We start from the raw sequence: 24344 nt of genomic DNA, 5'->3' as shown, positions 1-24344 counted from the left end.
GTTGATTTAAATCATCTTAAAGGCTACTTAGAAATACATGTGTAGCCTAGAAATATTTTGTTATAGATACTCGAAGTCCTAGCGAAACTCTCAAAATTATCTCATTCGAAAAATCAAAGAAATGAGTTGGCACAATTCTGCACAATAACTGCTCCATGTAATTTTTAACAAATGTAATACTCTCAAATTTGTCAGGCTCAACATAATATTTAATCAGTCTGGCCTCAGTCTGAATGAGCAAATTACGGCAAACTGGTCGTCCAGGGTATTTTTCTGGCAATGACTGGTGGAGTGATGAAAATTTAAATTTTTAAATCAAATCTATAATTCTCACTGGACTGATGATAAGTTGAGTCTAAAGCAGTTGCCATTGTGTTGTTGATCGAAACATGATTTTCGAATGGTTCGAATTTTTAAATACATGCAACCAAAAAGGTTTTTTGTCATCTTGTTTATACTGAACACGTCCATCTGTTTTTTATCGATCCATTTTTAATGGATTGACTTATGGCAGACTGATAAAACACTGATCAAGTAAGGTCAGCCTTACATGTGACGTGAGCATTGAAAAAACATACTGAAGTAATCAATATTTGATAATAGATTCACACCGATTTGAAACGAACCCGTCACAGAAAGAGTATAGGCTTCTTCGTGGGTAGGTGTGGTTGATACACTACGCCTCTTTGAGGGGGGTATAGGTCATTTTTTATATAGTCAAGTACATTGCCGTGTTACGGGCCTCGAAAACAATATGCCTGGTGTAAGTTGAGTGGGATATTTTCTCTGAAGATATGAGTCAAAGGTTAATTAGCCAGAAAGTAGGTATTGACAAGCGATTAGTTTGAAGCCAACATCTTTTTTGGAGTTTGTTCCATTCAATAGCGGCGTCGCCTTAGATCGATTCGTCAATTTTTTCAATCATAGCGGCGAACTATAAGTGAATTATGACATTTTAATGCTGTTCAATTTCAATGCGAAAAATATACCGTGTCCACCATATTGAACTTCAGTCAAATTTTGGTCAGTGCTCGTACTTCGCTCAAACTTTAACTCTAGGATCCAAATGAAGAAGCTGATGGAAAGTACGGTTATGGTGTTTTGAAATTTTAAATTGTGTCAATCTTTTGTAAAAGTTGAGGATTTAGATTCGGTTTGTAATGCTTGTTTGAGATATCATGGCAAATATCGCAAAACAAATTTAAAAACTTGACCAGTGTATAAGTCCATGGTTTAAATTGCCGGCTGGTAACTTTTGACAGCTAATTCCAGTACATTAATGGCCTGAGCACAACAGCGAAGTGACTGCCTCCGTCCGCAGTGAGAGAGCCGTCAAGGAAGTTCATTACACGAACTTGTATGAGGCAATATACAATAAGTCCGGTGCACAATGCGGCACGCAGAAAAGTTCGAAAAATCGAACTCTTGCGTTGCATCAGAGAGAGTTTGTTGCGTCATTTGTAATATGGCGACATTTTTAGTTTTCGGCTGCTACATTTGAATGGGATTAATTAGCATGAATTCGTTTAGGAAGCTGTCGTTTATGCAATTAACAAATGCATGTTGCTACTGGTTTGTCTGCGGCGCCCGCTTTCAAAACACCACGCACAGTACCCGTCAACATAATTATGTTGAATTGTCCACGTTTCAAGAACTTGTAAAACGAAATACAAATAAATATTGAAGCCAAATTGAAGATCCCGATTGCTAAATGAATTCATGGTAATTAATCCCATTCAAATGTAACAGCCGAAAACGATAAGCGCCGCCATAATGCAAGCGGCTGTAATCTGTCATCAGACCGAACCTTGCCGACGTGGAGCGATCTTTGCCCACCTTAAATCTTCATTGTACATTGAAGCTGCGTGCCGGCATCCGCATTCCGGACGCAACGGAATTGTGTTTCGGCCTCAAGGCAAGTGAGCACAGTCTTAGAGCTATAGGCATGTTCGGCTCACTTCCTTTAAGGTAGCGAAAATCAAACTCGGAAAATTACTTAGTAAATCTAAATATTCCATTTTTTTAAACAAATCAAGATGATCACAGAATTCAAAGTGTGAAAGAACATAACAGCACTTTCTATAAGTTGGTGAAATGGTGAAAAGCTTAAGACACCTTAATTCAATATGGTTAACCCTGTTAAGTCGTTTCCTATCGACTAGGGTATTCAGGTCCATCTTAGCTAGTGAGTCCTGATCAGAGCAGATCACACGACCCTACCATCGAAGACGACTCTCGTGAAAGTCCTCATTTTAGGTGAAGGTTCAGATTATAGCGTGTTATGCTATTAACATACCATTAACAATGCCAACGTAACATCTTTACTTCCATTATCACGAAGCGGCGTTCCTTGTATTTGATAGTCAGCCAGCACTCCGAACCATCAATGTTAGCAGAGCGGCCGACGTTACAACAAATTTGGGATTTAAGAATTTCGTTGACCCGTCGATTGTAACCTCAGTTGTGTATATAACTAGGGTCAATTAAAAGGTTTAGTTTTGTGCAAATCCAGCTTCAAACCACGATATATGACACATTCCACACTCCACTTTCGCATAGAGCGTAGTGCGCTGGATGATGGATATCCCGCGTGACAAAATCCACGTCAAGAATAAGTAGGAGTGGCAAGCGGTTATTTCCTCAATGAACAACAACAGAGACATGAAAGCGGTTGTCGACATGCTTGCCACACTTTAAAATTTGCAGTGCACCAAAAACTGTTGCAATGCCAACATAACTTCTTAAAACGCGTCCAATTCGATATCCGACTAAATAAAATCCATTAGACGGTTGACAAAAACTAAAAACCAAACATTTAGAGAAAACACACTGATGAGAAAAAAATTCAACCTATAACAGAAAAGATTTACACGAAAACGATAGTATTATATATGTAGATCGAAATATTTTGTCAAGATATTTTTCTAAATGCACGAAAGAATAAATATTCAGGACCAGTCGATCAGGATGCATGCCTTCAAAAAAGAGTAGTGACAGATCAATACTAGAGATCCTGTACCAGGTAAGATAAAGAAAACATTGATGTTCGGATTTAATTCGCGAAACTATCACTATTGAACGTTAATTTAAACACTAAATATCAAATGGTGCCCATATGAACTTGAGAAATAACTAAAGGGTCCCCGCGCCAATCACCAGTTCCCCAATTGTGACTGTTGCTGGTTTCAAACTTTTCTGTATGCAAAATATCTTCTTTTATTTGTCATGAAGATTTCGTATTGGAATATGACTAACTCGAAATTATCATCCTCACTGAGTCTTTAAAATTGGTCCAGCCGAGTTGCTATGAGAGTATACTGTCAGCAGTAACCAATCAGCTCGCCATAATATTATAGTACTAACTTTGCTTAGGTTTGGAAAGAAATCATATTGACTTGTCAATGTAAGTCCAGCATGATGCATTCCAAAGAGATTTAAATATAATTACGGAACTACTGCTGCAATAGTTAAATAAAATGGTGAAGCCGCTCTAAGGGCGAAATTTCATATCAAGATTCAAGAGGTTCGCAAAGTTTTAAGCTTGATTTAATTGATGGACTGATTTACTGTAGTGCACTTTCGTCGTAAGAAACAGAGCATACGAAATTGCCACCCATTCGTCACCACAACTACATTGTATACACTTTATATGCCCTGTAGAAATATTACCATGAAAATTAACTGTATCGGGAGCTTATCGATGGCATTATATGAAACCTTTGGAAATATTACGCAATATACTTAACAACCGAAAATTCAGATGAAAGCTAGTGGGGAAACTGAACAGTGGCAAGTCAATCGGAAATTGAAGTATCTATTTACTTTGTTTGCACTAAAATACATGCACAATGAATTGTATTTCTTTAACAAATACAACTAACTTCAACATTATGATCTAGACACGAACTATTTGTATGAACCTCTATAGACTAGCTGTTCAATATTTTTCTTCCTTAATAAATTATTAAACGAGCCAATTGTGTTTATTTTGACTCAATCGCAAATTCTGGTGATTGTCACAAGATTTTATCGTATAATTTCTTTTTATTCCTTTTTATCTCAGGGATTCAAGTATTATAGAGAGTAGAGCCAATGGGGTAATGTTCAATCGACATTTGCTTTCCAGTCGTGCCTGTCACTGCCGACTATCACGGCAGATTTGCAGCCCGCGCAGCACTGTTAGCTGGGTGAGCAATCAATATCTTGGCATTGCTAAAGTAATCTGATAGCGATGTACCACGCTCCGCATACTCAATTAGTTGGTTACTACTTACTTTTTACTAAATTCTTTAAAAACTTTCATGTTTCCAATTTACACTTTTACGTTACGTTAGCAGCTTATTCTGATGCATCGTAACTGGATTATTAGTTTTTGATTTCCACAAATTCAATTCGAGAAGTGCGTTGCATTTTTTACTGATCTACATTTTTGAAGAAGTTTACAAACCGTTTTTTTTTCTCATAGGAATTCATTTTTTATATATCCTTCAGCTAGCAATGAAAGCGGGGAAGCTAAACATTCTGATTTAACATTCAATAAAGGAGAGGGACAATAAGATTAGGTAGTGAACATGTTGTTTTGTTTATTACCTTTGTGGTATTCTTCCGTCGAAAAAAAAATTAATTAACGGGAAGAGATTAGGATGTTTGTATCGGGACCATAAATTACGCTGCTAGAAAAATGAAACTACTTAAAATATGTTGCATTCATATTCACAACAGAAAGCCGCTACATCTAGACCACAATCTATCACCATTTTCAAAATTATTATACCTAATAAATGTGAGTTGCAGCACTTTGACAAAAATAAATCCAGCACCTTCATCTCCCTGAATCGTAGACTTGGCGCTGGACTCTACATTAAGTAATAACCAAACAGAGGATAAATAAAACAAAGGGCAGTTTATAAATCCATGGCAATTAATGCCACTATAATTGTTGCGAATGTCTCGGATGTTCCAAATAACAACATATAAAGGTGTTCAGATTCGAAAATAAATAAAATAAAGTTAACTAAAACCGAAACTAAATGACGATTCAAAGGGTACACCCCTTTGAATCACATAATTAATATCATTTTAGTAAAAGCCAAGGGAAAACGAATATTCCTAAGCCCTAAGCTTTCCTCCTTAACATAAATAACAAACTTCAGAAATTATAATTGAAACAATAAGATCTAAAGGCTAACTTTTCACTTTGTACTATAAATCAAAACAAAATAGAAAATATTTTTATGAATTAATTAAAAAAGTATAAATCATCCAACAGGGAACACGCCTACGAATCATAGATTAACTTGTTGCAAAATAATAAAAACGAACAAAAGCATTTGTGCTTCGAGAAAGACATACTTGTCTGAGATTTCCTTTTTCTTTGTGCATTTTCAGAGGATCAACCTCTACGAAAATAAGATAGAAAGTAAATTGTATAAGTCAAAAACTCTCTAAAATCTTACATAATCACACTTATCGCTAAGTAGAAGACTAGCAGCGATCCATTTTATAATATTATGATAGTTTACGAGTTTCCTCTCTAGATTTGATATTATTTTATTATTAGTTTTCTTTTTTTGCACTTCTAAGAACCTTTTTGTCCTATTCCTTATTTACGTTTCCTACTAAAAACAACAACCCATTTATCATATAAATTGCAGATACATCCTATTCCTTCTCTTATGACTAATTCAGTTTAATATTTTCATACAAACTATCGAGATAGTTAGTTTAGGCCAATTTTATAAAATATTTTGTTTTTGAATGTTATTACTTTAATAGTAAAGGGTTCAACCATTTTACTGGTCTCATTTCAGAGTTTTCCTTCATGCTACTATGTTACCTCGAGGAAGACATACTGTTTACTATACAGCATCCTCTCCTATGTTTGTCACTGCCTAAAATCTTTGAAAGGCGTTGTTTTAAAGTTTATGACTCCATAGGCATAGTTGTACTATTCACCGCAGCAACATTGTTTCCTGCCGAAGATGATACATCTGACAATAAGCTCGGGGCAGTTGATTGGGCGTTGGTGGAATTGAAAAGGATAAGAAAAGTTTCAGATGATACGCAAGTACGGGAATCTGCTTCTTTCTCGAGAATTAACCTCGCCTAATGGTTATAGGAGGCAAAATATGAGCAATGCTAACATTTTACAGATAAATATCGGATCCTTACTTTGTTCCTATGTTCCGTTAGTGCTGCTCGAACCAAATCATGTTGTCGTTGCAGCTCTTCTGTTTTCTTATCGTAGGCTTGCTTCAGGCGGACGCGCTCAGCCACACCTCGTTCCACCACCGAACTTGCTACCTCGCGCTTCATCCTAAAAATACAAGAAACAAATATCAGACCAACATCAGAAACTAATACGATTAACAATAATCCCAATTATTTTAATGTAATGGTTCTCAGCGGCATCGACCAAAATTTGTAGTAAAATTAGCTTATCTCAATCTTAAAATTTTAGAAAACGAATTCACATGGCAATTTCAAGCACCACTGTCAGAGACAGCCCAAATAATATTTGAAAAAGGAGGAGGAGAGGGATACTTAAGATGATGAGATTACGGATCAAGCGGGGTTAGCCGCAAAAACACCGTGCAGAGAATAAGGCATTCTTTGAACACAATAGCAACAATAAGATTGTCACGGGATATTTAGCTCTGACAATACTTTGCCAGGGTAATGTGACAACAGTGGCTTTGTAAACTTTTGCAATTTTCATCATCTTATTATATTATAATCCATATGACATTCGTTGTCCTCTCCACAAATTAAAAGAGAGCTAGAGGAATCGACCTCATGCAAGAAGAGCCTGCGAACGATGCAGCCTCGTCTGAATGAGCTTCGACTTTCTTTCTGAAAGCCAGTCGAAATACCTCTTCTGCCAAAGGTCATGCGGGAAAGCCGATTCGACTGGGCGAAAGAGAGCCGAAACTCATTTTTGATGAGTCCAAATTTAACAGCTGATATAGCGCTAGTTCGCCGGAGAAAGGGAGAGCGGTATAGCGATGAATGCATGTCATCAACCGTAAAACGGTTGGTCATGGTCTGGGGATGTAAACGCGTCCAAATATAAAGGAATTCTGCAAAATGGTTTGATTCCCACCATTGAAGCGTTAAGGGAAAAAGTCGAAAATGTAATTTTTTTAGGACGATCGCCTTCCAGCAGTTATTATGTGTGAACGACCTGGTTTTTTCGACATATGTATATTTGAAAGCTTTAGTATTCAAGGAAGAAAACTATCAACAAATTGTGCATTTTGCTACCCCCTTAAGTTTATCCTAAAATCATCAACCCTGTATACATATATTTATAATATAGAAATGTAACAAATGACAACTTTCCATATCTGGAACGTTTAGTTTCCGGTTTCTCCATTAGTTTTTTGTTGAATTGTTTAGTCGATTATTGCCAAATTTCTCCCACATAAGGTATAGGCGACTATAAGTGCCGTATATATCCAATTAGGGAACTTAATGCGACGTGGCATAACGATTTACGTGTCGTTCATGTCAAGAAATTATAGTATTGGCAAAAGAGTCGATCCTTCAACAATCGTAGCGTGATATGCCACTAATTTAGCGCAACATCTTCGTATATATAATCACGAAGAGCAAAGTGCTCATTGTCTGGGCTACTCAGCACCAAAATATGCAACACAGCGAACGATACTGTGGTAAATCCAGGATTTGAGACGTTTGTTAACGAATCAATCGTAGAGGTCGCCACTGTTTCACCGAGGTTGTAAATTTACTATGAATTACGGGGTAAATCGCAAACACATATTTTGGCGATGGCTGTCCGCAGGGGCGTAGCAACGAAATCTGACGCCGGGCTGAAAATTATAGGGAAAAATCGAGCCCGGCGTGAAAATTATACGGGTTTTATGCGTACCGCTATATTATCCCTTTTTACAACATTTATATTGTGCACGCAAAAACTTCAAGCCCAGGAGGAATCCCCCCTTTCCACCCCTCTTTTGTTAAGCCTGGCTACCCGAAATACGTCGCCTTCTTTTCTTTTCTTTTTTCGTCTTATTCTTTAGCCTTAGTCCCGTTCACAAGCGATGTTGGTTTTTCGTGATCGGTTCCACCATTTTATTTTATCATAATTTTATGGTCTGGATGTCGCGAAGCTTTTGTTGATTGCCGTTGTTTCGGTCGCCTCTTGGTCGCTTACCATTGACTTCGATGTTCAAACCGATCTTGGTGAATTCTCGTTAGCGCGGATTACATAACCATAAAATACGACTCTCTCGCAATTTTTTCATGATCGGTGCAACCCCATATCGATCGCAGACGCCTTCATTTCGGATGTGTTCAAGGCGTGTCATGCCACTAGTCCAACACAACATCTTCGTCTCCGTTAGTGCAAGACGCCGTTCATTGTCTTTTATAGTCGGCCAACACTCACAACTATAGTGTGCAACTTGAGGCTTTCTTTGATACGCCGATCACAAAGAACGCCAGTTGTGGAGCGCCACTTCATACAACGCGTGAATCATTGACCCGAGACACTTAAATTACTCAGTTCTGGGCAGATCACTGCCGCTAACCGTGATTGTGCCTGTTTCATGGGGATCGATCGCTAAAAATTCAGTTTTGTTTAGATTCAATCTGAGAACATGCTGCATGAGCGACAATTTCGTTTTTTGACAAGCAGCTCGAGATCATTTTTGCTATGAGACGCCAGGAAAATATCATCTGCTTAAAGCAGTGTATAGGGCGTTAGACATTGGATGTTCCGTGGGATAGATAATAAGAACAAAAAGGAATGGTGTGAAATCGTTTCCTTCATGAACTCCGAAAGCCACACGAAGTGGCTTTGATACACTCACCACACTTCCAACTTTACTTTTCGAATTGTAGTAGAGTAACTGAACCCAGCGCACGAGTTCTTCTGGTACTAGGTGTTGTCGTAGAGTATACCAGATTAGTTGGTATGGCACACAGTCAAACGCTTTTTTCCAGATCCAGAAATACAGTGTAAAGAGGGCGAGGTTTCTCACGGTGTTTCTCCATGAGTAACCGCCCAGCATGTATTGCGTGAGTAGTTGGATATCTTGTGCGCGTTGGCGCCGGCTTTTTACAAGTCGATACAGATCTCGCTCGTCGTCCCGGTTGCCCAGTTTATCGGAAAGATCTTTGTAATGAACCGCTCGGGTTTTTTTTTTGATTCCCGGTTGACATTCTTCGAAATTTGGCAATTGGCCAGTATTTTATCTTCGAGAAATTTTCGGTAGAGGCGTAGGACCTTTATTTAGACATCATCATTCCAAAGCCAAATGACCTTGGCGATCCCGAGGATCATGTGTTCAACGTGGTTCCACGATTCTCCAACATTCGTAATGGTTGGTAATAGCGTAAGTGAGATCATTTCTTCTTTCTTCTCATGAAATCGCCACCATTTAATACTACTACCTGCAGTCGCAAAATACTCGATTCTCCCAGGGATCATAGACTAACCTCGCAAACCTTAAAACTTGCGGCAGTGAATTCCTCGTCGATCGATACCTATGGCTACAGACAGGTAGACATGAGTTTAAGACTTCGCCAAGCGTTTTCTTGCCGTTTCATTATACCGGATATCAGCACTCTCATCTTAAGTGCAGACTTCCTGTGTTATTATGGATTAATAGTGGATCTAAACAACAGATATTTCATTGAACCCACAGCCTCCTTTAGATCATCAGGAAGAATCTTAACTTTTACGCCCAACACTCTTTCTATCGTTTTTGAAGTCGTGCCGACCCACGTATTCGCACAATTCTTCAAAAGTACAGCAACATCCCTCCCAAGCGTAGTCTTTCGGAGTTATTTAAGTATGATGTTCAGCACCACATCAACACTATCTTTTCTAAGATGCGTCCGTTATGACCGCAGAATTAGCTTCGCGGAAAGAGTTCAAAGAACTTCTTGTGCTGGATATTTGCAGATCTTCATTCAATTGTTTATCTTCGCACTTCACGTGGTCCTTAAACTCATTGGCCAGTGGCGTCCTTGTGGCGATTACAGACGCCTAAAAGCTCAGACAATTCTGACACCCTATTCCACTTCTCTACAATTTTACGCACTCTATCGTAGACTGCCATATTCACTCGACCTTGGACAAATCCCTGTAGCTCCCGAAGACATTCCGGGAATTGCAATTTGCGCATTTTTGGGACTCTTTGAGTTCACTAGAATGACTTTTGGGCTGTGCAATGTGATGCAAACTTTTGTTTCTTATGGTTGCATGATGTTCTGTTCGCTTTCTTCTTTGAACCTGAGCATTGGCGTGCATTTTTTCAATGTCTTCTTGAAGCAATGATGGCCGGTCATCATTGAGAAATACAAATTCTTGTAGTCGGAGGTGAGATTCTTTGGCCACCCTATTACCCTTGAAGGCATCCAACCGAATGCAGTCAAAGCGTAAGCGATTTCGACCTTGTCGCTTTGAAAATCATTAAGGATTTGAGAAGATTTTTGGGCGTGTTAAACTTCTAGGGCATTTTTCTGCCCAAGGCCGCCCACCATCAATCCTTTGACGTTTACATATCAGGGCCGAAATCCAAAGACTTCCACCTGATTTGCTGATAAACAGAGACCACCAAGCAACAGATGATTCAAGCTACACTTCTGGCATTCCCTCAGCGAAATAAACCCATAGTCATATTCGTCGATGCTTAAGACGTCGCCGTCTGTGTTCAAAAGGTGAATCAGCCGTTGGATTCCTTTTCCAAACAACTGAACCTTGTAGCGCCTGCGATTATGAGTTCGTCAAGATCTCCGTTAACGTCGATTTTCCGGCAATCGCCGAGGCACAGAAGGAGCACGCAGGCCATTAGAGCCTCAGGATAAACTTTAAATATATATTTAGGAAGTTTCTTATTTTTGGCTCAACGTCCAGTATATACTGTGAGACCCCAGAGATACCACGGCCATATATTCCGGTTATTATTATTACTAAAATATGTTTGGCCGTCCATGCATAGGGAGATTAACTCTTGTGCCAAATAGTCCATCATATGCTAGAAATGCAAAACCCCATGTGGTGGAAAGGGCAGTCGTGCTCCCTCTGTCGCTTCCACACAACCCATCTCGATATAATCGCCCGTTTGCGAGACTCGCACGGTATTAAATTTGTGCCCTCTGTTAAGAGTGAATTCCATACTTCGGCGTGCCAGTAATTATAAACACCGACCAGGAAACGCAGTTGGAGTCCTCCCTTTTCTCGGAGTTAGACAAACCCCTCAACTTCTAACGCCACCGGATAATAGCAGTCCAATTATAGCGGCATGTCTTGACGAAAAGGAGTGGAGGGAGCCATGTGTTTAGATTTGGCTGGGGTGGAGTGCTGTGGGGGAGCGACTAATTAGCCCGACGAACGCATTCAATTGAGAACGCTCTGCAAACCGTCGATCATGGCTCCGGAAAAAAGTGTTTTTTTACAGTTAGTCAATAATAAAGATTCTAACAAAGATTTACACACAGTTCCAGAAATTAATTTATAAAATAAAGTGGTGATTATTTATTATTAAAAAAAATATTTCACAAGCTTACAATTCACTGGAATCGATGCTTCCAGATACTTAGATCGCTCAGTTGCTCAGGTTGCTGTTACCGATGGCGATCATGCCGTGGATCGTGCTATATCAGGCAATTATTCTATATCTGCATGAGTTGATTAAGATCAGCGTTGTTATTAGACGCTTAGAAAGCATTATCTGCATGAAGTGGTGTGTAAGATGCAGAACTTTGGATGACCCACACGGCCTCACAAGAAGGGAGAATCTAGTTTATTGCAAAGCTCTTTGAATTACAGTGATCTTTTTTTTTGCTTCACGCTTGGTATTTTTACAAATTTTCCAATTAGCCAGTGTTATTTCAGTATCGGTGAGAACAGCAATATGCGGTTCTAAATAGTTTACTTACTTTCCAACGGCATTCTTGCATCAAGAACTTTTGCTAATTTCTCGGCAGGACTAGAGCTCGGCTATTGACAGAGCTTACCTCCTCCGTCAGCATATTTTTCCTTTTGATTTTAGTAGCACGGCGATTTTTTCAAAGTATCACACAGTCATTAACGTTTATTATTGTGCCGGTATGAATAAATTCACAAAATGTCATATCTTTTCTGTCCCAGAACAAAGTGGCCGTAACTTTGCCGGCAAACAATGTTTGTTTCACTTTTGTGACTCCGACGTATTTGAATGGCGCCACTAACAATGCCTGCTTTAGCTTTGGATGCCATGTAGTGTTTCAGGTTTCATCAATATTAACAATTGAATTAAAAATTTCTCGCTCTACCATGTCCTTAAAGGGGTCATCCCGTGTGAAGGCCGTTTTTTCGCTTTTTTTAGAAATTTAAAGGTACGTTGGATAGATTTTGGGCTATGATGGCAGCAGATTTTCAACATGCAGTTTCGAGAAAAACGCATTTGAAAAGTAGAATGCGCTTTTTAACCACAAAATTTTAACTGACCATCAGGTTTCTTAAATAAACACATGTACAGCCTTGGCTTCAATTCTTGCCCAGTTAGCGAAGTCATTCGAACATCACTCGAACCAATAAATACGCGGTTTATTACGGCGACCGGCATAAATCTGGCATGTGACTTATTACGTGTTTAATACTATAATTTCCGAACGACTCCGAATATCAAAAAATCACTTTGCTCATATATTCTAGACTATATCTAAGTACAATTGACGTCAAAAAATAGGGTCATCGGATCCGACACACGGGATGACCCCCTTAAGGATTTCACGCAATACTTCACATACGTTGCCGTTTATAATTCTCGGTAAGCATTTTGGTGATCCACCCCCCCACATACCTAACGACGATGGAAACATTCTGATCAACTCTTACCGGTATCAGGAATCCCTTTAAACAGATCCTTTAGCCTTTACACGCCGATGAGGACTTATCAAAAATCGGTTGTCACGTATGTCTCTACGCCCATTAAACTTGTTGATCCATTTTCTCACGTTAAAATAAACTTCGCATAACTGACGACGAATGTCAAAGGAGGCAACGCCCTTGATACTCAAAACCGTATTACTACACATAACCCACACCTTGCAGGAACGAGCAGGACTTCCATCGCAAGCGGTTGCTTAGCCAAGATTGAGAGTTGCAATACACTAGGATTCAAAAAAGAGAGATTAAGTTGCACGCCAGAGCTGGATAATTTCACGTTCGCTTTCTCCTTTTTAAGATTTTGTTTATAAAACCTTCAACGTCTGTCTGCCTATCCATCTGTCTGCCGATAAGTGGCAGGCATTTTTTCACATGAATAGAAAAACGTAGGTTTTTTTTCAGAAGCTCTTAAAGAGGAATCTGTTCGAAAATAGTAATAAAAGCCAGTTTGAATTTAACTTCCCATTTGAGAGAGGGAAGAAGAAAAGTCGTTATAGGCTGAATGGTCGTATAACGTAGCATTCAGTATAAACCAGAGTAAAAGTTGCCCCACTAAGATTGTGACTTGCGGAGCCGGATGACTGGTAGACTAATGAACCAGAGTAACAAATATTTAATTTTTCGAATAGAATTTGTTGTTGTAACCGAACTTAGGGCGAGCTGATACTAAAACACGGCTTTCTTCATTCAGCGATGAAGACTACCAGGTAAAATCAAGAGTAACAAGTCGGGATACCGGAAGCTAGGTATAAAGGTTTTATGCTCATTTTATGTGAGGAAGTCTCTATGCACGGTTTTTTATTCCTAAATAAAAATGCAAAAAAATTCCTTCATTAACCAACTCACTGCTAAACTGCAGATATGCATACATATCAAAGACCTACGACGATTCCGTAGCCTACACAATGACGAAATCTATGAGCGATATCTTGACCGTCCGGTTGTGGATAAAATCCGGCTCAATAGGTTACGGTGGGCGGGTCACTTAATCTGTATGGATGAGGATGATCCCACCCGGAAAGTCTATAAGGGCAATATCTATGGTACAAAAAGAAGACGAGGCAGACCCTGCCTAAGATGGAGCGATGGCGTAGGCCAGGACGCGAGACAGCTTTTAGGGATATCGAATTGGTAGACATCGGCGCAAAACCGGGATGTCTGGAGTTCCTTATTAAGGCAGGCCGTTGATGATGATGATTCTAAATAAACAGCGTTACTCATCTAAATTTATCTGACGCATCTTAATCGGTGGACAGAAGCATGAATATATGTATGTACTTAAAGTAAATACCACTGGTGCTAACGTACACACTTATCTATCCTATTGGACACTACCCGCAAACTTAATTAGCATGTCTCGAGTAATTCATACTGACATACAAATAACTAAAAACAGCTAAAAAAGCAAAACTAAAATGTTCAGATTGGTCGTTCATATAAGTTTACTTTATATGACGGGGGGTTCTGCGGCCAATTCCTGGAAATCATAGTAATATACTATTATTAACTTTATTTAAAGGAATATCGGTATGGAAGGTATTTCGGAGTCTAGCCATCATATAGTGGCAGCCCTTGATTTTTTTTCAGATTTTTTGGTTTGGTAGTTTCTGAGAATGGACCGGTTAAATAGATGATCACTTTCGACCGTCCGAACTCCCCGTCTTTCCAACAAATGTCCGGTTTTGGAAAGTACTAACCGAGACCTTTCATTTAATACCCCACATGACTATATTTGGTGAAAACAAAATGTACACCCCCTATTTGCATATATGGGGACCCTCCCTTAAATTCAACGTAAAAGGATGTAACTCACTGTATGCGTGAGCGCTAACAGTTCCCAACTTTCCACCAAATTTGGTGCCAATCGCTAACCGTCTCCGAGAAAAATGCGTGTGATGGCCAGACAGACAGACAGTAAACCGATTTTAATAATGTTTTGTTTTACACAAAACCTTAAAAAGAGACCTGTTTCACTTTTTTGAGCCCTCACTCCCCCCATTTCCATCGAGTATCAGAAATAAGCAGAGTTTCGAAAAATACAAGCCCTTTCATTTGATAGTCCACATGGCTATGTTAAAAAATATTTACATCCCCCTTTTGCATATATGGGGAGCCCCCCTCGAAATGATCGAAAATGATACCACCTTCTCACCAAATTTCGTGACAATTGGTTCAGCCATTTCCGAGTAACAAAACCTTAAAAAGAGGCTAGTCAATTTTTTCCTAAAAAACAAGATATATTATTTTGCTGGTGAATCGTATGTATTTCGGGCACCAGTTGTGCCACTTCTAAGTACGTAGTCAACTATTATTTTTTTAGATATTAAAGAGAACGGGGATTCCCATGGACGACTGGGTTGTTATGAAGGAGGAGGAACCTCAGATAAACAGCCAGCCCGTACTACTCCGCATAAACGAGGAGTGCCTGGAGGCACTGAAAAAGGCTGATTATAAAGTGTGGTTCGGAGTCAGGAATGCCAAAGTAAAAGTGTTCCGCTCTGCAAAACCGGACGACGACCTTGACCCAATCGACGCCGCCAACGGAGCTGTTGGAGGAGATGACGATCGACGGTCCGACGGGGGCTGACAAATCCCCCACGCAAGCAGATCATGCTGAGGGTAACACAGATAAATCTGCAGCACTCGAAGTGCGCCTCGGCTAATCTGCTCGTCTTCCTCTTAGAGGAAGACATCGACATCGCATTAATACAGGAGCCCTGTGTCGGAAGCGACCGAACCATCAAAGGGCTCCGAAGCAAATATTTTAATTTATTCCACAGCACAGGAGACGCTGATCAGGCTAAACCTAGAACATGTATTCTTGCGAGGAAGAGTCTGCACGCTTTCCTGTGCTCGGACCTGAGTTCCAGTGACCTAGTTGTGGTCAAGCTGGAGCAGGTGGGGGCAGGGAACGTGTATATTTCCTCGGCGTACATGGCTCACGACCGATCAGCTCCGCCAGAAGAACTACAACATCTGACGAACACCATAACAGCAAAGAAAGCCAACCTGCTGATAGGCTGCGACGCAAATGCAAGGCATACGCTTTGGGGCAGCTCCGAAATCAACGAAAGAGGTGAGTCATTCTTTGATTTTATTATTACTTCAAATCTATCGGTGTGTAACAGGGGCAGTACACCAACCTTTCATTTCCCCTGCTCGGAGAACTGTGACGGTTGGGAGGAGGTCCTTGATATCACCCTAATAATCGATAACGGGATTCTGAGGGTGGAGGACTGGAGAGTGTCTGACCAGAGATCCTTCTCTGACCACAGTTGGATACTCTTCAGTCTAGATCTCGCTGCAGAGGTCTTCAAGCCCTTAGAGACCCCAGGAGGATCGACTGGAGAAAGTTTGGTCAGGTAATTAAGAACAAACTCTCCGGTGCGCAAATTGGTAGGATTGGCACTACAGACGAACTGGAGTCCAAGGTCGAGGCTCTGGAGAAGGCTTTTGATACCGCCTTCAAAGTCTCGTGCCCTGCTAAGTACAGCAAAAAGACCCTGCCACCGTGGTGGAACGAAGATCTCTCTAGTCTCAGGAAGCTGACCAGAGAAATCTTCAACATCTGCTACAGGCAAAAATACTGGCAACCATACAAGGACTGCCTAAAATAGTACAAGTCGGCCATCAGGACCGCCAAGAGGCGGTCTTAGCTAGACTATTGTCAGAATATTGAAAGCACTAGTGAATCCGCGAGGCTCAATAAGATTCTGTCCAAGGAACATAAGAGTCCATCCTTCCTTAAAAAGTCGGAAGGCTCCTGGACGGAATCTTCTAGCGAAACCTTGGAGCTGCTGGTGCAAACGCGCTTTCCCTCCAGCGAGGAGGACTGTGAGTCGGAACCTCGCTTGGAGGGCCTGCAGCAACCCCAGCTGTGGGAGACTATCAAATCGGTAATTACCGGGGATAGGATCGGCTGGGCTATAAACAGCTTCTCCGCATACAAATCTCCAGGCCCAGATGGCATAATGCCAGTCATGCTACAGAAGCAGCGGAAAGGGTTGTGCCGTGCCTTGTTGAGATTTACCGGAGCTGCATCACTTTAGGATACGTACCGCAGTCCTGAAGGCGCGCACGGGTGGTTTTCATACCGAAAGCGGCAGGCGCGGTCATGAGTCCGTGAAGGACTTTCGACCAATCAGCCTGACCTCTTTCGTGCTGAAGACCCTAGAACGCGTCCTGAACATTCAGTAAAGGACGATTATGGAGAGAACGCCTTTCTCTAAGTCCCAGCATGCCTACCTCAAAGGAAAATCCACAGAAACCGCCCTCCACGAGGTAATTGGCACGGTTGAGCGGTCGCTGCAATACAAGCAGTATACCCTTGCTGCTTTCTTGGATATAGAGGGAGCTTTCAACAACGTCAGTACCAACGCCATCAAGGAAGCCTTGACCGGTATTGGATTGGAGGGGAATCTCACGCATTGGATTATATCCATGCTGAGTACCAGAATAATCCAATCCGATCTGGGAGGCAACCACTTGACCACAGCTGTGAGCAGAGGCACGCCCCAGGGTGGCGCCATCTCACCGGTGCTCTGGTTAATAGTAATGGACGACATATCAGGGATGTTTCTGTCCATTCTGAGCGACATCATGAAAGGAGCGTGGCGAAAGGTGTGCCTGTGGGCCTCAAGATGCGGACTCAGCATAAACCCAACCAAAACGCAACTGATGCTATTCACCACCAAGACAAGGATACCTGAATTCCATCTACCACGGCTGAATGAACAAAGATTGGTTCTTTCCTCTAATGTAAAGTATCTGGGTGTAATCCTGGATCCTAAGCTTAATTGGAGGTTGAACATAGAACTGAAGGTTAAGAAGGCCTGTATAGCCTTCTATGCCTGTAAGAGAACCTTTGTAAAGAAATGGGGTCTCCGGCCGAGGATGGTTCTCTCGATGTACACCGCTCTAGTGCATCCGATCCTGACGTACGGATCTATTGTATGGTGGCAGGCTTTGAAGAAGAAATACAATAGAACGAAGCTTAATAGGATTCAAAGAACCGCGTGTGCAGGTACTACGGGGGCTCTGCAGTCCTGCCCGGCAGATGCTCTCAATGTACTCCTGCATCTCCTCCCCCTAGACCTCCACAACAAATATGTTGCAGCGTGCAGTGGCGTCAGACTACGTGAGTCCGGATGCTGGGCAGCAAAATCCAACGGCCACAGCAACATCCTAGAAGAAATACCTCGAGAAATCTGGGCATCCCCCACGGACTGTGTCACACGCAAGCTGAACTTCACGAGAAACTTTGCTGTGGATCTTCCAACCAGAGCAAAGTGGAAGACTGGCGGCGTGTTGCAAGACTATGACACGGTATTCTTTACGGACGGATCAAAGATGGCCTATGAAGTCGGCGCGGGGGTTTTCTCGAATACACACGGTGTATCCAAGTCATATGGTCTCCCAGGTTTCGCCAGTGTATTCCAGGCGGAAGTACTGGCGATATTGGAAGGCTGTCGATGACTGGAGCGTGATTCGAGTCCCAAGCGTAACATAGCCATTCTGACCGACAGCCAAGCGGCCATCAAGGCCTTGTATTCAACGACGACATCTTCCCGGTTGGTGGGGCAGTGCAGAGACACGCTCAACCATCTGGGCGGCACGCTCAAGATTACTTTCCTCTGGGTTCCCGGGCATAGGAACATAGAGGGGAATGAGCGGGCTGACGGATTGGCCAGGCAAGGCGCGGCTCTTGGCAGTCCCTCGGGGAATACAGTCGGTGTTCCGCTGGCGGCTGTCAGGGGCCGAGTCTACTCACACTACCTAGCAGCCGCGGGCCTGAGATGGCGAAGGCTTACAAGCTGTGCCAAATCAAGGAGAATTTGGCCCGCTTATAACAGCCCAAACACGAGAGCTCCTGTGCCAGACGCGTGCAAATGCATTCAAGATTACGGCGGTCTGCACGGGGCACTGGCCCATAGGGGACCATGCCGCTAGGCTCGGCTTACCCTACAATTCGCATTGCCGAAGCTGCTGAGAAAGAAGGGAAACCCTCATGCACTTTGGCTGCGATTGCCCAGCTCTGGCTCGAGCCAGGCGGCGGACACTGGGTAAACCATTCTTTGGGGACTTCAGTGAGATTTCTAGCTGCAGGGTCGGAGAACTGCTTTCCTTCGTGAATGCTACGGGCTGGCTCTGAAGATCCGAGCCAGCTGGACTCTGCTTCCCTGTTCCTATAACAACAGTCACGGTCTTAGGAGTTTGTGGCATCAAAACGGCGCACCAAAGCGTTAATTGGGCTCCTCGGAGCGGCCACTGATACCTACCTACCTACCTCACAGAACGACGAAAGGGTTGAATCTCGACATTGGGCCATCGGATAGAGGGGAAGAATGCAGTATCACATGGAACAGGGTACATGTCGTTAAGTTAGAAATCGGACGCGCAAGAGAGCTTAACAATATTACGGAAACCGGAGGGGGCAGAATGACCCACAACACGGGCAATATACAACCGAAGCTTATAGGAATGGAGGAATGATTCGCTGACAGCTTAAAATATATACATGAGGCGAGTAATCACGGTTATTGTAGTTTAGTTGAAAATCGCATATAATCTGAAATAACAGTTCAAAAGACTGAGCGATCGGGAGCCCCGAATCCTTCTGTACTCATCACATTCACACCCTTGAGATCATTGTGGAGCAGAGAGCGGAGTTCAAATTTCCGATTCACCTGTTCTTCATCGAATTTACAGGAGGCTTTCTACAGCAGCTATACAGCATAGAGCGGCATTTGTTGCACTTGGCTGGAAGGTTAAATTATTCGGTATCATTATACAACAACGGCACAAGTATAATCTTAAACTTTTCTTTGATTTTTATTGATAAAATGTTTGACCCCAAAACACTTAGCGCTGTCTAGTTTGAGAAGAGTTTAAATTTTTCCAAAAGTATTGACGTTTAGCTCAGGAGTTTAACAACGATATTGGACTATATTATTCGGTTCGCCAATATCATTGATTCTAATAAATTATCCTTCAATCTTTCGTCGATTTAACCTCACACTCGATCAGCTGAATGAAGTTTTTTAGTTGTGGCTGTTCATAAGAATAAATTTCAAACTAATACTTACCTCACTAACTCATCCCTATCCCGATGTACAGATGCTAAATTTTTCACCTCATTCCGTCTCGTTATTTGCAATTGTTGCATAACTTCACTCGTCACTTTATCGAGTGATGCTTTTAGCTGCTTCATTTGACTAGCTTGGGAATTTCGCAGTACTTTCTCCGCCGTTGAATAAATAATTTCATGATATTTTTCTTGAATCTCCCGATATGCTTGAGAGTATTCCCTACAAACGGCAATTAATCGCTCCGACTGACTACGAGTAATACCTTGTCGCTCACCACTATCCTCGCTACTCTCGCCCAATTCAACTGGGCAAGGTGGAACTTGTAAGTTAACATCTCTGAGGAACACAATTAAAATGTATTATAAAACCAGCGGATTTTTATAAAACTTAATAACTTACAAATTCTTACTACTTAGTCGCTTAACCAATTTGTTTGTGACTGAGAACTTTGGTTTTTTCAAACCTTCCGATGGGCTTCCTTTTTGTGAACACACTTTCAGCTTTTCTTTGTCGTGCTTTTTCCTCAGTGATTCCAATTTCTTCTCCATTTCGAGACGTTTTTCTCTGACTAGTTTATGTTCAATGATTTTCTCTAATGGTTCGGCAGTTATTTCTTCTGTTTCTAGGATCGTCTCCGCCATTTGTTTCGACGGAACACTTGCACCTTGATCTAATGAATGTTGATGCGATATGGTTGGTATAACAGCGCCTGTAGGGATTTCACTATCACCGTCTGAAGGTGCTTCCATACTAATAGCGGCCGATGAGGCGACAATGCTACTTCTGTGCTTAGGACTTCCGGTGAGTGGCTCACAAGGTCGAAGATCCTTCCGCTGACCTAGAGAAACGAAAACAACTGGTTGTGGTTTGAGGTGAATTAGTTTGGACATCAAGTGACGAACAACATTCAGATTACACACACACGACGCGTGAGCATGCATAAGCCTTTTCTAACTCTACTTACAATCCTTGAAGCGATAGTTTTGGTGTTAGTAGATCACTCGTATGTTTCATAATCAGTCATTGAGGGAAATATAAAAACTGTTCCTTGAGTACAGATAATGTCTCTTGTTCAACCCTAAATTGGTTGCCGTAATTAAGGAATAGGGCACAACAAAAAGGATAGCGAATGCCTCAAAGCCAGATAGAATAACATCTCAAATAAAAACTACAAGGACAGTAAATCCATCGGTTTAACTGGATCAAACAGTCAGTGCCACATATTCCAATCCACAACATCGTGGATGTTCGGTAATTCCGTTACTACTTTATGACACTGAGAAATTCTTAAGAACATATAACGTCCAACATTTTCTTGACAACGTTGAAACATTAAAATTTACACTGATCTTACATGAGTTTACTATATCATCCTCTGCTGGTTCGTTATCCTCCGTAAACACCGCCAGTTGTTTACTGCGCTTCTCCAGTTCGCTTTGGTACTTTATTGGGTTTGCAAGTGCTTCAGCGAAATTCGATAAATCATCAGGAACATAATCTTTCACCACAATGCATAAAAAGAGAGTAGCTAACGTTATTGGTTGCCCCATTTCTGTTCTCAATCCTACATGTCGATAGCCAGGACATAGACCAATGACGGGAAGAACCCGGTGACCAATAAATTTTCCACCTTCCTCATACGCTGCTATTCGAATACTGGCCAGTTCAGGAAGGACCACCTAAAAATAAATGATTTGTTGGAGAAAAGTACACGTTAGATGTCTCCTTACCTTTTTGAATACGAACGGCTCTTCGTCATAGACAGGATTTATCCCATTATCGCGTACAATTTTTGTTCGGAATTTTTTACGCACTGTATCCGCCGGTAAGCCAAACATGTCAACCTCCACATATGTTCCCACTTTTTTGTCACTTAGAAACTGGCCTGATAAAACTGTTATTGAAACCGTCCCAGCTATGATACCATCGACCTGTAAGTGCAAAAACATGTCCAATTGTAGCATAATGAAAATCGTGCACTGTAAACGTGAGTACACTGTTCATGCAAAAGGGACATTTCTGCTACGCTTAATTAAAGGATTATATCACGCAAAGATACGCGAATCGTACAGTTGGGGGATAAGTGGAGACAATTTCATTTTAGTGCAACAAATGGTTAGTAGCATACTGCAAGCAATTTTCCAGGACTGGAGGAACACTCTGGTTAAATTATTTGCAGAAGCGAACACAGCATTCAATGATATAAAAGCAAAATTTAATTTAAACTTCCAATTGGGTTTTTGTACAAAAGACCTCTTTATCTCAAAGCGCACACGAATGCCTCAGATCCACCGCCTTTGCATGCATCGAAAGCTCAAACGTGTAAATTAATCACAAGCTCTGTATGTGTATGTATGACGTCAATTAACAAATGCATTCCTACCGTGCTCTCGGCAAAAGGATCCAATCGTCTATCTGTACGTCGCATGAATTCAGGTTTTAATAGGAAACCGCATCTTATATTGTACTCGAACGTTCCAACGTTCAGCTGCATAGCCAAATCGAGTGTTTGAAAGTTAAGGGCAACCAGTTGACATCCTGCGTTCCAGAAGAGCTGAGGCATAAAATTCGAACTATCAAAGCGAGTGCCAGCGGGATATACTCGGGATAGCTGATGCTTGTTGTAGTTGACGAATTCAATAGGACGCTCCTTCAACAAAGTCATAGCTTGCTTTTCATCGAACGAGGACATTTCGTAGCAACGGTTCTTCTCTAAAATCAAATGAGAATTTAGATTCGATTGAGAAATTCAGAGCAACTCAATTCTTACTTTCAGCATTTTCAAATGAACTGAAATGAACTGGTTGTACGTAGTTCACTAAGGCCGATATTTCGGCTCCAGCTTCTGTTTCTTTCTTCTCTGAGGGTGGTTCATTACCAGATGGCGGGTTAGGATTCGAACTAGGCATTGACTCCTCGTCGCTAGATGTATCCGTATCAGATGAACCTGTACTATCCTTTGAACTTTGGCGCAGCTGCTGAAAAGTAAAATGGCAATAGACGAATTATGTATAGGTATATTCGAATACTTTAGCAGGAGTATTTTTTATTGTAGAACAATTTATTATTGACTTTAGGTTTCATATGTGTACATATATATATATATATTTGGGAACTTAAACGATAGGAAACTCTTTAGTAAATTTGAGGTGAAGCGAAACTTATGGAAAATGTGGGCGACTTAAGGATACTAATGCATTCGTAGATTATTATCCGATCTGAAAATTAGATGGCAAATCGAACATGTTCAGTTCGATTATAGGATTTACTCGGTTCACAAGGGAATTACAATACTCTACAAACTTGTAGTCATCAGCTTGATCTATGATGCTATCATCTCAAAGGGCTTGAATGGCAGTGAAGGGCCAAGTGCAGAACACACATGCTTCAAAAGATTTAGTTGAGAAAAAATCAGAATAATTCGATATTGAGTTTTGTAGTGTCTTTTAAGGATCTCCATCTTCCAAGATAAACAAGGATTAAAGCATTCTGAGGGTGCTCCTATACGATCCAACAGGCCAGGATCCCTATTAACGTTTTCAAAAGACGTGTCGCCTCGAGCTTCTTTGATAAGTTTGGTTCAGACCATTATTTATCCTTGAATTCCTATTTTTTATACATTTTTCAGAGGCATAGTTTGAGGGTCGGCTGCAGTGCATATGAATAGAATTATGGGAATTAGCGTGGCAACCACACCTACGAGCCATCACTAACGAGATGCTCGCACTCATCCTCTACTGTTCCGCGCCAAGGGCCCCTGGGGGGACCCAGGGGGATTGATTGCACTGCATGGCGTAGCAGGGATGTCTTTATACGGGCCAGAACCCTTCTGTGGAATCGGAAACGGTTTCATGGCTATGAATCTAAGAAACGAAGAAAAACGGTTGAGGGAACTATATTGGGCGGGCCTACCAGGGATGGAGCAGTCCAGGGTGCTTATTGGGGGATACGAACCCATGCGCACAAAGGATTGCTTAAACCTCACCAAAAAGAACCTCCGAATCATAGTGGGAATTCTCACTGGTCATTGTCGGCTGAACTACCACCTAGGGAAGCTAGGGATATCTATGGACACTGCCTGCAGGTTCTGTGAGGAGGAGGACGAAACCTCTATGCACGTCCTGGGACAGTGTCCAGCACTTGTGCAAAGTAGGTCGATACATCTGGGAGAACACATAATACCAGATGCAAAGCTGAAACTTCTGGAAGTGGGGAACATACTAAAGTTCCTAACGGTTACTGGCCTGCTTGAGATACTATGATCAACAGGTACACTATAACCAGTAAAAGGGGCACAATAGTTCTTCAAGGACGCGGTGCGACTTTCCCTTAACAGAATAATAATAATAATGGCG

General features: G+C 41.5%; 1 protein-coding gene across 1 annotated transcript in view; it reads right to left on the bottom strand.

The window, feature by feature from the left end:
* Nucleotides 1-3263: 3263 nt before the first annotated feature.
* Nucleotides 3264-24344, bottom strand: part of LOC119649803 (1-phosphatidylinositol 4,5-bisphosphate phosphodiesterase classes I and II) — a 281393-nt gene continuing 260312 nt past the window's right edge. Inside the window, exons 12-19 of the mRNA XM_038052116.1 lie at nucleotides 22760-22967; nucleotides 22373-22701; nucleotides 21720-21920; nucleotides 21344-21668; nucleotides 20389-20827; nucleotides 19987-20325; nucleotides 6172-6316; nucleotides 3264-6105 (exon numbers count right to left, since the gene is read on the bottom strand). Of these exons, the coding sequence (XP_037908044.1) occupies nucleotides 5923-6105; nucleotides 6172-6316; nucleotides 19987-20325; nucleotides 20389-20827; nucleotides 21344-21668; nucleotides 21720-21920; nucleotides 22373-22701; nucleotides 22760-22967 (2169 nt within the window). The 3' untranslated portion in view covers nucleotides 3264-5922. The remainder of the gene's footprint in view (nucleotides 6106-6171; nucleotides 6317-19986; nucleotides 20326-20388; nucleotides 20828-21343; nucleotides 21669-21719; nucleotides 21921-22372; nucleotides 22702-22759; nucleotides 22968-24344) is intronic.

The sequence above is a fragment of the Hermetia illucens genome, chromosome 1, assembly GCF_905115235.1.
Source record: "Hermetia illucens chromosome 1, iHerIll2.2.curated.20191125, whole genome shotgun sequence".
NCBI classification, from domain to species: domain Eukaryota; kingdom Metazoa; phylum Arthropoda; class Insecta; order Diptera; family Stratiomyidae; genus Hermetia; species Hermetia illucens.
This window is presented reverse-complemented; position numbering and strand designations above follow the sequence as displayed.